Consider the following 15,948-nt stretch of genomic DNA (forward strand, 5'->3'; position numbering starts at 1 on the left):
CCGCCTCAGCGCCGCGCCGGAACTACGCGCCCCACACTGCGCTGCGCTTCAAAACTACCGTTCCCGGCGTGCCCCGCGGCGTGGCACCTCCCGTCGGGCGTCGCGAGATCTCGCGAGACCGCGCCGTGCGCGCGCGGCTTTCGACGCGACGGTTATCTGAGGGCTCCGCCATGGCCGGCAGGGCCGGGCTCCGAGCCGATCGCGAGGCGGTCCGCACCCCAAGGGTCGCTGTCAGGGCGTCTCCGAGGCACCGGGCTCGGGTAAAGGAGCGGGAGCCCGTCGTGTCCGCTGCGGTACGAGAGAGCTCTTTATTCATCTCTTTCTGGGCGGTTGTGGCGGGGCAGAGGGGAGGTGAGCTTGGGGTTGCTGTCTGAGAGGCGTTATTTCGAGCCGAGCTTCGAGGGCGGGATTGTTTTCAGCTGGAAGCTTTGCGAAGTAAAGTTGCACAGTTTCCTCATAGGAATCTGGGATAGGTGTGCTATAAGCCATGTTCGGCTTTTATTTGAAGGTAGATACGGGTGATTTTAATGCTAAAGTGCATCCCTGCCGCGGGTCGTTGAGCTGCGTGTTTTTGGTGTCTGTTCTCAGAGCGGATCTGGCTCAGGGAAGGAGAACAAGGCCGGCAGCAGCACCCCGCTGAGGTACAGGCCCAATGCCTTGTCTGAGCTGGACAACGCCACGCCGCGCCTCATGCTGAGGAGGATCATCCAGAACCGTGAGCAGATCCCTGTTCTTAGCAAAGCATCGAGTAGAAGTGCAGCAAATGGCAGCTGTGCAAGATTATCAATGGGGAATCAACTCTTTGAAAGGGTTGATAACTGCAGGACAAGGGAAGATGGTTTGAAGTTGAGGGAGGGGAGATTGAGGTTGGATGTCAGGGGGAAGTTGTGTACAATGAGAGTGGTGAGGTGCTGGAACAGCTGCCCAGAGAGGCTGTGGATGTCCCGTCCATCCCTGGAGGTGTTCAAGGCCAGGTTGGATGGGGCCCTAGGCAGCCTGGGCTGCTATGAAATGTGGAGGTTGGTGGCCCTGCATGTGGTGGAGGGGTTAGAGCTTCACGATCCTTGAGGTCCCTTCCAACCTGAACCATTCTGTGATTCTGTTATGCCATGCAGCTTCAAACACCAGGTCTTCCATTGATGAAAAGTGTTGAAGGTTATCTTTGTTGTTTTTTTTTTCCCCTGGCAGCCCCAGTGCTGCCTGCTGCCCTGAGATGTTGTGTAAGGTGCAGAGGTGCTTGCTGCTCATAGTGGCAAACCAAAGCTCTGTAGATGGTGGAACGCTGATGCTGCCATTTGTCAGCGTTGGTTTGTCAGCCTATGTGCCAGCTCTCCTAGGAGGGGAATCCAAATGCTTTGCACTTGGTCTTTGTTTTAACCTGTCCATAAACGTAATTTTAAGAGCATAGTGTGGTTTTGACACTTTCACGGAATCACAAAATTGTGGGGGTTGGAGGGGACCTTTAGAGTATCACAGGAAAACATTCAGGTCTTGAATAGAGAAAGAGACTTCTCCACTTCCCTAGGCAGCCTCTTCCAGCACTCTGTTGCCCTCACAGTAAGAAAGTTCTTCCTTGTGTTGGTATACAACTTCCTATGTTCCAGATTCTGCCCATTGCCCCTTGTTCTCCCCTTGCTGCACACCACTGAGAAAGTCAGCCCCCACAGATTTGATGCCTGCATTTTAGATACTTGTAGCTCTGAGACTCCTTCTCAGCATTCTCTTCTCTAGACTGAAAAGTCCCAGGCTGCGTTTTGACACTGTTTCCAGTTTGAGATGTGGAAACCAGAATGTTTGGTTTTGTTGACAGAACCACAAGTGTCACCTCTAGCACTTCAGACAGTTAAGTTGGAAGAAAGAGAAGATGCTCAACCAGAGCCTCCATCTCAGAGGACTTCTAGCACGTGAGCACTTTGATTTTTGTTTGTTTGTTTGTTTTTTTACACTACCAAATGTAGCTGCAGTTTCTTTTCTGCTGGAATTGAGGAGCAGGATTCCTTCTGTTTCAGCAGTCAGGTTTGTGTTTTGTGATTTTCAGAAGTAATCTTTTCAGCTTTAAAAGTACCAAAAGTACACTGGGAGTGAACAGTAGATACCTCGTGTTTGTACTAGTCCTCCTTTTTAAATGCAGACTTTTAATAGCCTTTTACAGTGGAAGTGCTTGCTGGATACAAAAAGTCTTCTGATGGAAGTCTCTGCTAAATTTTCTATCATAGAGGCTACAATAAAAGCTCTTGGATCTTTGCAAGTCTCCAGGCTGTGTGCTGAAGACACTGGGGCGTAAAGTGTGGGAATGACTGACTGCTCTCTCTTAGGTTCAGAAAACAGGTTGCTGCTGTTGTTTCTACAGTGTCACTGCTGCTTCTTGTCCCTGTACTGGGCTGCTGTGGGGTTACTTGCTCTCCTGTAGGGTGGTTTGCAGGTGGGATTTGCACAAAGTTCATGTGCTTTTGTTCATGTTCAGCTTCCATTCTGCTACAGGCCTGAGCCTTCCACTGTAAAATCAAGCAAAGCTGCTAGTGGTGGGAGGTAGTCATTTGCTCTGACCACTTTAGGCACTCATCTGCATTTTTGTTTACTGCAAAATAAAGTAACCTGTTATAAATAGTGTGATTTTTATAGCTGAACTTTTGCATTGCCAGTAAACAACTTAAAACAGGTCCTGTAAAATACTAAGCAAACTTCTGTCTGCTCTTTTGATAGAGGAAGTTTGGGTTTGCTGTGAGTGCTGTAACTTCATTCCTTTCTAAAAATCAAACCAGATGAGTAGTGTCATCTCAGGACCTTGATTTTGCCTATTGGAGTTCCTGCACATCTTGAAATGTATGTCTCATCAGTCTGTGTTAAAAGATCAGGTGGTTGGATATCTGCAGACTTACATTCCGCTAGTTGCTGAAGGTTAAATAAGTGCAGACTTTTTTTCCTTTTTCCTCCTAGCCTTTCTGTGTGCCATTAGGTGAAGAGAGCTTTGGAATATTTTGGGAGCCCAGACTTCTACCGTAGCCTGAAGTTTCTCATCCCTGTCCTTCTGAATATGCACTTAAGTTTTGTTTCTCTTACCTAGCAAAATTTGTTTTAGTATGCAAGAACAACAGTTTCCCATATTTGCTGAGCTAATCCTTGATTAATTAGTTCATTATTTCTGCTACAGAAAGGACAAATAATTTCCATTTAATTTCGAGCAATGTCACGGGGCATATAACTGAATAATAACGTCCTGTACTAAAGGCCAGATTTTTTTTTTTGATAGGGTGGAACTGCAACTGCCAGACCTTGCTGCTGAGGATCCATCTGTCACTGCATTCCCCGTGACCAGGAAGAGAAAGAAACTCAGCGTGTCTGAATTTGAGAGAGCAGCAGACAAGCGGCTTCCTCGGAAGCAGGGTGAGGATCTGCATTTACTTTTACATTTCTGTGATCTGCTGCAATTTAGCACCTAATAACTTCTCAGCTGGGAAGCAAGACTGCAGCATCTTGTACAATGAAGACAGCAAAGAAGGGGATGTGAAGCAACTTTTTTTTTTTTTAAATCCAAGTCACAGGCTCTGTCCTTATTGAATGTGGCTTCTTGACTTTTTTCAGCTTGGTGCTCTTTTGCATTTTGAAACATCAGCAAAAGGAAGCAGTCCTTGTCTCCTCCAAATTCCAGAAACCTGAAAATAGGAAAAAAATATAGAGAGAGATTTTGTTGTAGTTATGTCCTGTAAGTTATGCAGCCCTTGTCCTGGGGAAATTTTATAAAGGAAACAATATTTTACATTAGAATATTTTTTTCCCTTAACATAAAACTTCTGAATACACTTTTCTTTTAGTTGAGCAGAGACAGAAGGTTAAAACACCTCACCTTAGTTTATGTATTCTGTTGGCAGTACCAAGTGGAATAGAATTTTAAGATGGGATTCAGCTCCCACTTACAGATCTCTGAATCCGTGTGTCTGCATGTACGCTAGGTGGCTGAACTGCTCTTAAAGCTTAAATGAGATCTGCTCACTGGAGCCTAGAGGGTGATTCAGCCCAGCCCACAGAAGGTGTGTATAGCTGGTGAATGGTGTTTGTAATGGGAACATGGATGCCTGTGCTTGGCTGTCTTAATCTGGAGCTGAATCCCACACTGACTCACCTGTGATCAGAAAATTGACTCATTTTTTTGTCCAGCATGTGTTCATGTTGATAAGACATAGGCAATGCTGTAAAAGTAGAGAGGACGTGCTCTAGTATTTACTAACGTGGGCAAGATCAGTGCTCTTTAACTAATGAGTAACCAACTTCTTTCTTTTTTTTTTTTTTTTAAGCTCATTCATCATTGGACAGCACTTTGGTTCGGTGAGTTTAAAAGAAAAAATCCCTTGCCTTGATTCATAACCTCTGTAACTGTGAGCAATGTTACAGATAATTGGGTATATGACAAAGAACTGTGTTAATCATAACAATCATCCCTCATGTTTCATTACTGGAGTGGAAGTGTCATACCACATGCTTTGTATTTTTCCACAATTGTGGCCCCTGTACTGCATGACCCAGCAAGTCTGGCATGTATTGCTATCATTGCTTCTGCTTTTTTTGTGCAGGTGTCGTGTCTCCTCCTTTTGCTTCCTTGGGCCATTCCTTTTTTCCCTTTCTTCCCCATAGTAAATCAATGCTTAATATACCTTGGAGTATTATCTCTACCTGTTAACTCATTATCTCTACTGTTATCTCTAACCTGTTGACTCATCACATCAGTTGCAGCAATGCAGACTTCATTTTCTGGGCTTAAAAGGCTTTTTGGCAAGTCAAGACATTTTCTTCTGTCACACCTGTACTTTGCTGTAGTTAGCAATTGTTTTTGTTTCTCACTGCAGTCCTTGCTCGTTGTCTCATGCAAAGTGATTCAGAAGGCTGAGTACCACTCTTCCTATCTTTTAAATCCTCCTTTATCCTGAATCCCATTTTTGATTGGGCTGCCTAGGAAGAAGAACAAGAGATAGCTGAGCTGGCCAGTCTCATTAAGATACAAAATACGTACATTCAGATAACATATTTCCCCCCCCATATTTGTTTTATTGCTGTTTTTGCTCTTACCTCAAAAAGTTTATTTTGTTGGCAGCTGTAGTTTGTTGTCAGTACTGACAGCACTTGATCACCATCCTTCTAACTCACTGTGATCTTGAGGACACCTTTACTCTCAGAGTAAATTCTACTCTATTTTTTAAAGACTTCTGAACCTTTTGCCAGTTATGCTGGCAGTTGCAGCCCTCTCTATGTAGGAGGCTGTAAAACCATCTGTTTCCTGTGGTACGTATTCTGATGTCAGATAAGCAAAGGGTCTGATTTCATTTTGTTCAAGTAGACTGGCACGTAATCTTTGGAGCTTTGTTGTTCTTAGCTGAGAGTTTTGTGAAGTATTATTATTATACAGCCTCCTGGCTGTAACCTGAGAGCAAGTGGGGAGTGTGTGGGTTTGGAAAAGGCTTTCTGCCTCTCTCTTTATACAGATCTCTTCGCATGTCAGTTGGCTCTGTGATGGCACCAGACACTGTTGAAAAAAGAGGCTTACAGCGGAGGCCGCAGAATCGCAAAGCTATTGACATCGCTGCTTTTGAAGGGGGAGTGGAACAGAACATGCTGCAAATGAAAGGTTTCTTTTGTGTTGATACTTGTGTTTTGGGACAGAGGGACTTGTATAAGGTGACTTTTAGAAGCAGTTGCTGCAACATGGACTGTACTTTAGGATTTAAAGGCTACTAACTTGTTCACAGAAATCTGGTGTAATCTGGGAGGCCAGATTTGGAACAAGGCTCTGCGCCTGTAGTTGCCTTGATTCTTGGCATTTTCAGTGTCCTCTGCCTACACACCACACAAACTGTATATTGTATGGGATTATGTTCATAACTGCAGGTACTGGGGAGGTGGTTTGGCTTGGGCCACTGAAGAGTGGTGACAGAGTTTCACAGTTTGATTTGCTGTGGATGAATTCAATTTGGTTATATGACTTAGATGTTGTATTATCTAGGTCCTGGTAATAAACATGTATTCCTATAACTTTCAATGGGCTCTTTTTTTTCCCCACGTAAAACTTGTTTTAAAACTTTTTTAAACAGCACAAGACTATCTTGTGGATTTGCAAGCATCATCTATGACTGGAACAACTGCAATAGGAACTGATGCAGAAGTGGTGCTGAATAATACAGAGCTCTTTGTTGAGCCTCAGTTTGGTGAACAGAACTTTCTTGCTGTTGAACCACAGCTGTCAGATTCAAAAACTTCAGCACAAAGAAGCAATTCTTCACATCCTGCTCACGTGGAAGAAAGGTTGGAGGGCCTGGTATCTGCTGTGAGCACAGATGCGAGAAAGACCAGGAGATTTTCTGAAAAGGACTTAATAACTGATCATGAACATGTTGATGGGATAACTCAGAAAACACCTGCAAGGCAGGGAGAAGAGGAGCAAGATCACTCCCAGCAGAATGACCCAATGGAACAGTTCTCTGAGCCAGAAGAAATGGCTGGCAGTGAGTACAGTGGGTTGGGATTTGGGGGTTGCAGATATTTATATGAAATCATAGGGACTGGGTTGGTAGGGGTAGTGGAAATGGTAAGTCGTGGTTTGAAGCAGTGATGGAGCACCTGGTGGGAAGGCAGGGCCAACCCAGGGGAGCTCAGGTGCAAGCAGTGTACCTGAGTGATTGGAAGGATCCAGGATCCACCCCTTCCCAGATCTCATTTGAGGGTTGGCAGTGGAAGCAGAGGTATCTTGCTGGAGATCCGTGGAAGCAATTCACCTGAAGGGCTGGGCCCTGGCTCCACTCCTCCCTAACCTCCTGTAAGAGCTGGGAGCCACAAGGGGAGTATCTCTACTTAGAGATCATCTCCTTTGGAGTGTTTGATGGGCCCTGATGCTCAGAAAGGGGTAAGAATTCCCTCTTTGATACTAGATTGTGACTGTTACCTTTCTTAGGTTTAAAGCAACTATATTGGCTGCTGCCTGTGCTTGCAGGTGGCTTGCAGAGCAAAGCCAAGCCAAGGTTTTATTAATGCAATGCATTATTAAGTTTTTGGAGATAACTTGAGTTGTATCAGAAGCACTGTGAGCATTTCCTTTCTAAAAGCATGCTGTGACTCATCTGCTCCCTTGTCCCTATTTGCTTTGTTCACAACAACTGCAAATGGAATAAACTTTTCTATTCTGTAGGTCCCCAGTACTGCTCATCTTCCTGGAGGAAAGATGAATAGCTCCTTCTTGGCAAAGAATCTGTCCGACTAATCACTTCTTGCTAGTCCACATGTTAACATTTGCTATATTTATTGAAGCCAGTTTAGCCTTTAGTTTTCTTCAATACCTGTCAGCATCTTTCTCTCCTCGGGGGCTTCAAGGCTGCCCTGTCTGAAGTAATAATGATTGTCACCAGTAGTTTGGGGCTTAATACCAACCTCCCTGTTACTGGAAGAGGATTTCATACACAGTGTGTTTTTACATGCTCTGCTTTCTCTGAATCCTTTTGCCATAGAAAAAGTCAGTAAGCACTGTGTGTGTGCTGAGGTTGGCAGGCAGCACCCATTTATTGCCTAAGCCTTGGGTGAGTGTGGACACAAATTCCTGTGTTCTATGGAATTCCATTTTCTAAACTCTAGCTTAGGAGTATCAGCAAAATTAGTTATCTTTTAACCATGGTAACACAGCATTTTGTTTTGAGCAGTTCTTTTCAGTTAGTTTGCTTGGGTAGCAGCTATTCTCCATCCCTAAATTTATAATTGCATGAGATTAGCATTCTGTAATCTTTCCTGATTGATTTGGTTTTGGTCCTGTTATTGCTTTGCTTGGGTGCACCACTGAAATGTGGGCATCGACTGGATGTGACACTGGAGGATGATGAAAGTCACCTCAGGATTATTGCAGTGCTGTGAACTCAGAGCTTGGAGAATGGTCAGAAAAGCAAATTACCTGTAAAAATTACTGTGAGAAGAAGATAAAGTGGTGAACACTGCTGTGCTACTAAGTAAATGATTGTCGTGTTCACCTTTACTGCTGCGTGTGGCTCTGAGCTCTGCATTTCAAAACAGGTTTAACAGAGTGCAGAGAGAAGTGATTACCATTAATGATCATCAAATGCATGGAGCAGTTTCTGTACAGCGAATGACTGAATGTAAGGACTCCTCAGCTGGGGAAAGGCAGCTGCTCTGAGACTCAGAATTTTAAAAGGAAAACCCTTGAGCAGAATGAAGGGGGATGGTAATTGCCCTCTGAGTAAAGGATTTCCTTCTAACATCTAGTCTAAATCTTTCCTCTTCTAGTTTGAAACCATTTCCCCTTGTCCTAATGCTACCATGTAGAAGTCAATCTCTTTCCTTTTATAACTTTCCCTTAAGTACTGAAAGGCCACAGTGAGAATCACTGGCTGCCTTAGGCAGCTTTGATGGTCCCTGGTTCAGTTTCAGGATATCTAGGCACGTGCTTTGCCATCTAAGCCCATGAGCTGGAAATGGGGAGGAGGGACTGGGAATAAACTCTTATGTATTGCTAGATTTAAAGGAAAAAAGAATTGGCCTTTCAGGCAATCTCCAAAAGTGAAACTAGCTCTACAAGATCTACTCTTTTTGTCTTTGCTTACTGAGAAGTACATTTCCTTTGTGGGGATCTGACGTGTGCCCTGAATAGGTGGCAGACTGAGGAAATGTTTTTCATTGTAAATTTCTGGAAGGGAACTGCATTTTTAGTTTATGGCTGTTGATGTGTTTACTTATCAAGTGAATTTTAGCAATTGTTAAACCAGATGCTGGTAGTTGATTGTATTTTTGGTTGGTGAAACTGATGATGAAGTTTCCTGCTTTAGCTACAGAGCACCATGCAGATACTGAATATTCTGAACATTCAGAGAAGAAACTGTCAAGAAAATCAGAATCACAGCTAACAGCAGCCCAGGATGCTGGAATCAAAATGAAAATGACCCCTTTGGAAGGAGGAGGAGCAGCAGAAGGCACTGAGCACCAGGACTCGCCCAAAGCTGGTGAGATCAGTAGCACTAGGACCTCTCAAGCTGCACTATGGCATCAGTGCTTGGAGAGTTGCTTGTTAATTCTCTCAGTGTTCTGCAGTCTAGGTTAAATGCTGGGGGGAAAATATAGCCAGCTGATCTTGACATTTCAGCTGCAAGACTGCAGTACAGCTCAGGTAGAAACCAAAATCTACTTGGCAGTAGTGGCTGGAAATAAATAAGTGCTGGAAGCTTCTTTAATTGACAAATCTCCCATTAGTAAATTACAATCTTTGCCTGACTCAACTTTGATACTCTCTAAATGCTTTGGTGAATCTAGATCTAAGTTAATTTTCTTAAATTACAAGGGTCTTCTGTCTTTAACATACCATCCAAAGTCTTTGGTAATGCTTATTTTGAGGGGAAATCCACCTTTCCTTATAGCACAGAAGCTGTGTAGTTCTTTTCATTAAAAGAAGATGATCTAAAAGGAACTCGGATAACAACTTTGCTCTGAGTTACCAAGTGCCATTTTCACCTGACTTTGGCACATGTAGGTGCAGCAAAGGGAAAAAGATGAGGATTCATCAGTGCTTTCACTACCCAGCTCAATGGATTGATGTTCTAATCCTTGAAAGCAGGAATATAACAGATGGCAACTTTTTCAGGAATGGCAGGTTGGGTTTAATTTTCTGCAGCTTTGGTTGTGATGATTGCTGCAGTGATGTATTCTTCCTGTTTTGGAAATCTAGAGCTGGAGATGGCTGGAAGTGTTGGAGCTGGAAGTCTTGGCAGGCATTCTCCTGCTTCGTACTCCCTTGAAAAATCTGGGGCAAAGCCATTAAAAGAAGCTGTTGAGCAAACAGGTGAAATAGAACATAGGACCATCACAAGAGAGCTGGATGCTGCTGAAGAAGAGTCTGCTGATAACGAAAGTGAAATAGAAGACCATGAGAGTGAAGGTAAGGAGAAATCTGTAGAAGTAGCAGAAGGCAGTTGAAGAATCCCCTGGTATCTGTCAACAGGTTGAAAAACAGCAGAACTAATAATGTGATCAGCTGCTTAGTCCATTAGATAGTCTAGGTGAAGCTATTGGCTGATATTCCTAGGGCCAGTCTACTGCATCAGTCTGCTTCATTGCTCCAAGAGGTTTTGGAAGCATTTGGAAGAATGTAGTTCAGTCAAGGCCACATCTGAGAATTGCCTGTAGTGAATCTCAGTGCTCTCTTGGCATTGGTCTGAAAATCATCCAGTGTGTAATGAATGTATCCTGAACTGAAAAACTGAACTAAGGGCATCCTGAAAGAATCCTGTTACCAGAGTTTGAGGCATTGTGAGGAAATTCAGCTGTGATAAGAAGGTGGCAATCGATCTGACACGCTTTTGCCGTGAGAAAAGCTGTGAAGTGTTTGTAGGGTGTCTGCAATAGTGTGTGAAAGGAGTGTGTGAATGCTTATCTGTAACCTTCAACATCTTGCTGGAGAGATCTGTGCAGTGCTGATAGGGTGGAACAGTGGAAGTAGTGTCTTCCAGATCTTGTTGAACAAAGAGAGGAAGAAAAGCGGGAATTAAAAATGAGGAACTGTGCACTATAGTTGTAAATTTTACCTCAGAAACCTTAGCACAAGTAGTTTCTTCCTCTGCATCCCACTTCCTGCTCCTCCAGCACGTGTCAGGATTTCTTCAGAGGAAACGTGAGGAACCATAGTGGCTCACCCAGCCCTGCTTTCTGTGAAGGGCTCCTGACTTTTGAGTTGCAGAGTTTAACTCCCACTGGTACCTTGAGACCTCTGGTAGATGGACTTGTCTGCTGTCACAGGACAGATGCCTCAGCCTCCTGGGGAGGGTGGTGAAGTACAAACTTCAGTTATGTTATCAGATATGCTGGATTCTTGGGCTCTGCTCAGCTTGCGAGGGAAACTGGCAGACAAGAGGTTTTCTCTCACCAGTCCTAGACAGGAAGCTGCTCAGTATTTCAGTTTAGTTAAGGTTTTCTTTCCTGCTCATTGTTACAAACCGAAGGGATTGAAGACTGAAGTTAGAGGGTGCAGATTAGATTGGATGAAACTGCTACAGATGGTGCACAGGCAAAGAAAAGGCAAGGTACTGTCTGCATCCTGAGCCTTAGCTGGAGGGAATTTCTGAAACTGCAAATGTGGGAGATGCTCATAGACTCACCTTCATCTTGTGACTTTCTTGCTCTACACATCCCTCTGCTCAGGAGAATTTGATACTGATTTAACAGGATGACAGTGAAGTAGTTTTCGTGCTTTGAAGTTCTCTGGAAGAAGGCTGCAACTTTTTTGGCAGTTTAAGTTGATGGAACCATCAGCCCCAGTGTCCATTTGAGACCCTGCCCAGCCTGCAGGTCCCACACAGCCTACTGGGTGGGAGCTGGCAGTGAGGAAACCACCAGTGTGTGAGGCAGGAGATGGGGCAGATAGAACTGCAGCAGTCAGTGGCCAGGCTGGTTCCACACAGCCATAGCCTGAGTGCAGGCAGTGTGGCACCAGACCAGATTTGTGCAAAGCTGGCTAGACTTCTGGCTGCTGCTACAGTGGTGCTTGCTGCAGGGATTTGGAAAACTGATTTTAGTTCCTCAGGTGGCTGGTATCCTTTTGTTTTCTTTTTTCCTTAGAAGTTTCCATGAAGACACCCATGTTTGTCCGTGCTGCAGACCACAGACTGCATCCTGTGCTGTCGCCTCCACGTCCTGTAAAATCTGCTGCTCCTGAGTAAGTGTAAACAGCCTTCAGCAGTGATCTGATGGAAGTGTGCCTGGGAAACACAAATGGCAAGAGCAGAGAGCTCAGGGTGCTGCTTGTTAGCTATCTAACGTGTGTTGTTTGGGTTTTCTATGTGTTGGTCTGAGATACAAGTCTTCTCTGTTGTTTCTTACTTGTCTACTGAGTGAATCTGGGGACTTTGCTTCCCCTTTCTGTGTTGCAGATCTTCATTTTAGATAGGAGAACAATAGTAGTTTCATTTAGGACTTTAAAAAAAAAAAAAGCCTGAGGGAGGAAGAATGCAAAAGGCTAAACAAAACATTTCTAATAATGTAAAGTTTTTCTGAGCATGTTTTTCATGGAAGGTGACTGTGTCAAAGGAGAAACTCCTGGTAAGTGTTGTCAGCTGCCGGGAATGGTGGATTGTATCTTACAGACCAGACTCTCCTGTCTCCAGATATGGAGATGGCCTAGGGATACCTCAAACTTTGTCCACTCCTGGGAAGTGAAAACTACAGAGAGCTATAGCACAGATGCATTTATATATTAGAGTGAACTATAGCTTGCTGGCTTTTGCTGTGTTGGCACCCTTATCTCAGGAAACTTGAGCCTGAATTCTCCCAAGGCTGGAATGCCACAAGGATGGTTTGCAAAATCTGTACTTAGTGGGCATGAGAGATTTCGGCAGTTGAGGGAGAAAGAAGTGGTAGTTCTTAACATCTTCAAATTCAGCATAAGTCTTGCCTGAACTTGGTTCTCTTCCTACTGCCTGTATGTTCACCTGATGATGTGTGAATTTTCAATTTCTCTCTAAGGTTGCCCCCACAGCCACTGCGGGCTCCAAAGCCAGTTCCAAAGAGCTCAGGAGCAGCACAGAGGAAAACACGTGAGCCTGAAATAGCAAGCAGGCTGATAAAGCAGATATTTAGCCATTACGTGAGAATGCCAGTGACCAGAGATGCCTATAAAATTGTTGAAAAATGGTAAGCAGCAGCAAACTGCTCTCCTCCTCCTCTTCTTTTCCCTCTTTTTTTTCTTCCTCCTGTAACTGTAGATTCTTCCAGAGACCTGCTGACAAGTTGACGGCTCTCCCTCAGCCCTTCGCTACTCAGCTGGTGGGAAATCTGCAGGAGGTGTGATGAAAATGAGAACAGAAATGTGCTAGGTGCTTTTGGCTGCTGCGTGGCTATCAGTGAATGATGCTGCCTTGCAGCAACTTCTGACATTTGTCTCAGATGGGACCAAGTGCACCGTGCAGTGCTTTAGCTAACAGCATACTGATATCACTGGCACTCTGAGCAGGATGGCTCTGGAGGATCAGACTGAGCAAGGTGAAGCTGTTCCTGCTGTGCACTATTACAGCTCCAGGGTTTCTCAGCTATTGGAATCTAGAAATTAGCTTCCTGAGTAAAATCTGGGGATTGTTCCAACACGGTACCCCGTAAGAGCCTAATAAATCCATGTTAAAGATGAGACTGTCAGTTAACTCATGTTCTTGCCTGTGTGGGAGTTCTGGGAAGGATTCTGCTTGTCAAATGTGCAGCTGTTTCACAGCTATCTTGGCACATCCAGAATTACTGGGTGATGGTCCAGAAGGCCGAGGCTGAGATGCAGTGCTTCATTCCCAGGACTGTCGTGTTTCTTCTCCCACATATTTCTCTGGCAGGCTGTGACCTGCACAGAGAGCAGCTGCAGTACAACTTACCCAACAGAAGCGGGCGAGCATTTGGTGTTAGTACACCCCACAGCCTGATGATTTTATTTTTTTTAATCTCTTTCTTTAATTCTTCTACAGCTCTGAGAGATACTTCAAGCAGATCAGTAGTGATCTGGAAGCTTACAGCCAGCATGCAGGGAGGAGGACGGTGGAGATGGCTGACGTGGAACTCCTCATGAGAAGGTAAAGGAAAGGTGTTATTAACCTGTTGTGGTGGTCTGTGTTGCACTGATAGCCTGGTAAGACTGTCACTGCCTGGGTATGCACACTGGCAGTGTTTCCACTGTGAGTGTGGTAACTTGTGACTTGTTCTGTGTGATGCAGCTTGGCTTTTTGTCCCAAAAAAAGACATTTATGGACTTGAATTTCTATACTCTAGGGCCAGTGTGGTAGAGGGCAGGCAGAAGTGTTGAGGGTTGGGAATGAAGGAGGAGTCTGAGAAACAGGTAGCAAGAGGAGGGGAATGTGTGCAAGGCTGAAGCAGAAAGGGCTGGGACATGAAAGGTGTGCGTAGAAAACGCAGGTGAGTTACAGTAAGCAAGGCTAGGCTGTTTGCATCCCTGAGAGCACTTGTGACTGAAATGGGGACTGCAAGCACTCGCATTACTGTCCTCCAAACAAAATCCCAAACAAATCTGATAGAGTTCAAACTGACTGTTCCTTGCCAAAGCAGGAATAAGATTCTCTGGCCTGGCTTATACTGATAGCAGCGTTCCTCTTCTTGCTGCTGCAAGACCTCACAGAGGGCCTGCATCCTGCATGGGATGTTCTCAGAGCCTCTTCAGTGCAGCTCTTCCCTTTGGGCTCCCTCAACTCCCCCATCTTATGACTGGACTTATGTTGTCCTGCGACCTAAATACAAGGGTTTTGTTCTTGGGTTGGAAGCCTGAAGCATTTCCCACTCCTTATTTGAAGTCAAGGAAGTTGTTATTCTAGTTTCCCCTGGAAGAGTTTCTTTCAGGTGCTATGTTCAAGTTATTTGAGGGATTAAAGTAAATGGTTTTGTGTGGGCTTGAGTACCAGGAGCTGGTGCTGCTGCTTAGAAAGAATTAATCTCTTGCTGCCTAGAGAATTCATTTTCCCAGCTGACAGCTGTATTGATATTAATAAAGCAGGTCAAGAAACATGATGACTTAGTTGGCCAGGTTTGAGGATTCTGTATGCTTGTTCTACCTTTTTCCCAATGTCTTTATGCTTTTCCACTGCCTCCTAAAGAGATTAGGAGTTGTTACCAGTCAACAAATAAGAACAGCATTTCTGCTGTTCCTGCAAAGAAAGCATGCATAAAGGCTGCTGTTTCTCTCTGTGAGACTGGGAGATAATGATTTTTTTTTTTCAGGCCAGTCAGCTAAATGGTGTTACTAGAAAACAACACTGTCTGCACAGCTCTAAAATGCCAACCACTGAGTTGTGAATGGCATGTAAAAAAAAGTCTACTGGACAATGGGATGTTTGCTTCCATTGCATCATTCTGTGCATGTCCTTAAATGGTAAAACTTATCCCATGTCACATGGACTGTGAATTTAAAAAGGAATGCTCAAACCATTTGGCATGGCTCAATGTGCTGACTTTCACTGTGGGAAACATGTATCTCTGTGGGGGGCTGCACCACAGATGGGACTGAACACGTGGGGAAGTTGTGTGCAAATAAAGGGAGATGACTTTCCTATTGCAAACAGCCACAGCCTGTGTGTTTCAGGAGTTAAATGCTAAAATGCCACTGCAAGAAAACTTCAGAAACTTTGATATTAAGTTTATTGGAAACTCTTTCCACTAACTATTCTGTTTCTTTTCTGCTCTTTTTTTCTGAACAAAGGCAAGGGCTGGTGACAGACAAGATGCCATTGCATGTACTGGTGGAGCGTCACCTCCCTCTGGAGTACAGGAAGCTGCTGATTCCCGTTGCTGTGAGTGGGAATAAAGTGATTCCCTACAAGTGAAAGTGCCCCTCTGGCAGTGGGCATGTCCTAGGGGTGGAAACACAGCTGACCATAGGTGGTTCCATGTGATGGTTTTCCACTTGCAGCTGCTGGGGCAATATGCACTCAGCACGGGCTTGAATTGATTCAGGTTGTGCTGTGGCTATCGTGCCAGCCTGCTGGATCTCACCATCAATTATTATTCTTGTATCTTTAAATACTTTTACAGCTCTGTAAAATAAAATGATGTGTATTCTGCACGATACAAATGTTGCTTATTCTGGTGAGCTGAAAGGTTACCATACGTCTGCTGCATTTTCAGAATGTTCCTTATAGGCACTTGTGCTGGTGCTCTCCATGCTAACCATTTGCGTGCTCAAATGAGCAGTTATGGACTGCCTTCTGAGAAGATGATGATCCTTGTTTACAGCTGTGTATTTTTTTTTCTAGACCAGGGACTTTGAAGCTTGGGATCTTGTCCTACTTTGCAAACCTGGTCTACGATGTCAAGAGCAGCTCATAGTTTATCTGTGGCAACAGCTGATGGGGAGTTAACGAGCAGTAATTGAAGACCATCTGAGAGGTTAAATTTTCTAGCTCAGATGCAGTAAATGGACTTAATTGTATAAATTTG

At 44.4% G+C, this 15,948-nt stretch overlaps 1 protein-coding gene across 1 annotated transcript; it reads left to right on the forward strand.

The window, feature by feature from the left end:
• Nucleotides 1-162: 162 nt before the first annotated feature.
• Nucleotides 163-15,577, forward strand: CENPT (centromere protein T). Its single transcript, XM_042821506.1, has 13 exons — nt 163-293; nt 589-715; nt 1,811-1,904; nt 3,251-3,384; nt 4,293-4,323; nt 5,475-5,617; nt 6,081-6,491; nt 8,811-8,984; nt 9,704-9,913; nt 11,590-11,686; nt 12,493-12,660; nt 13,473-13,577; nt 15,212-15,577. The coding sequence occupies exons 1-13, from the start codon at nt 171-173 to the stop codon at nt 15,333-15,335; spliced, it is 1,941 nt and encodes a 646-aa protein (XP_042677440.1). The 5' UTR covers nt 163-170; the 3' UTR covers nt 15,336-15,577.
• The last annotated feature ends 371 nt before the right edge of the window (nt 15,578-15,948 follow it).

The sequence above is a fragment of the Centrocercus urophasianus genome, unplaced genomic scaffold, assembly GCF_019232065.1.
Source record: "Centrocercus urophasianus isolate 14NV4802_14NV808 unplaced genomic scaffold, USGS_Curo_1.0 seq_2, whole genome shotgun sequence".
NCBI lineage: Eukaryota > Metazoa > Chordata > Aves > Galliformes > Phasianidae > Centrocercus > Centrocercus urophasianus.

Excerpts from the sequence above, each read along its gene's own strand:
- CENPT (XM_042821506.1), top strand. The coding sequence starts at position 171 with ATGGCCGGCAGGGCCGGGCTCCGAGCCGATCGCGAGGCGGTCCGCACC. Across the intron at positions 5,618-6,080 it reads GAACATGCTGCAAATGAAAG|CACAAGACTATCTTGTGGAT; the intron begins GTTTCTTTTGTG and ends TTTTTTAAACAG. Across the intron at positions 12,661-13,472 it reads TATAAAATTGTTGAAAAATG|CTCTGAGAGATACTTCAAGC; the intron begins GTAAGCAGCAGC and ends ATTCTTCTACAG.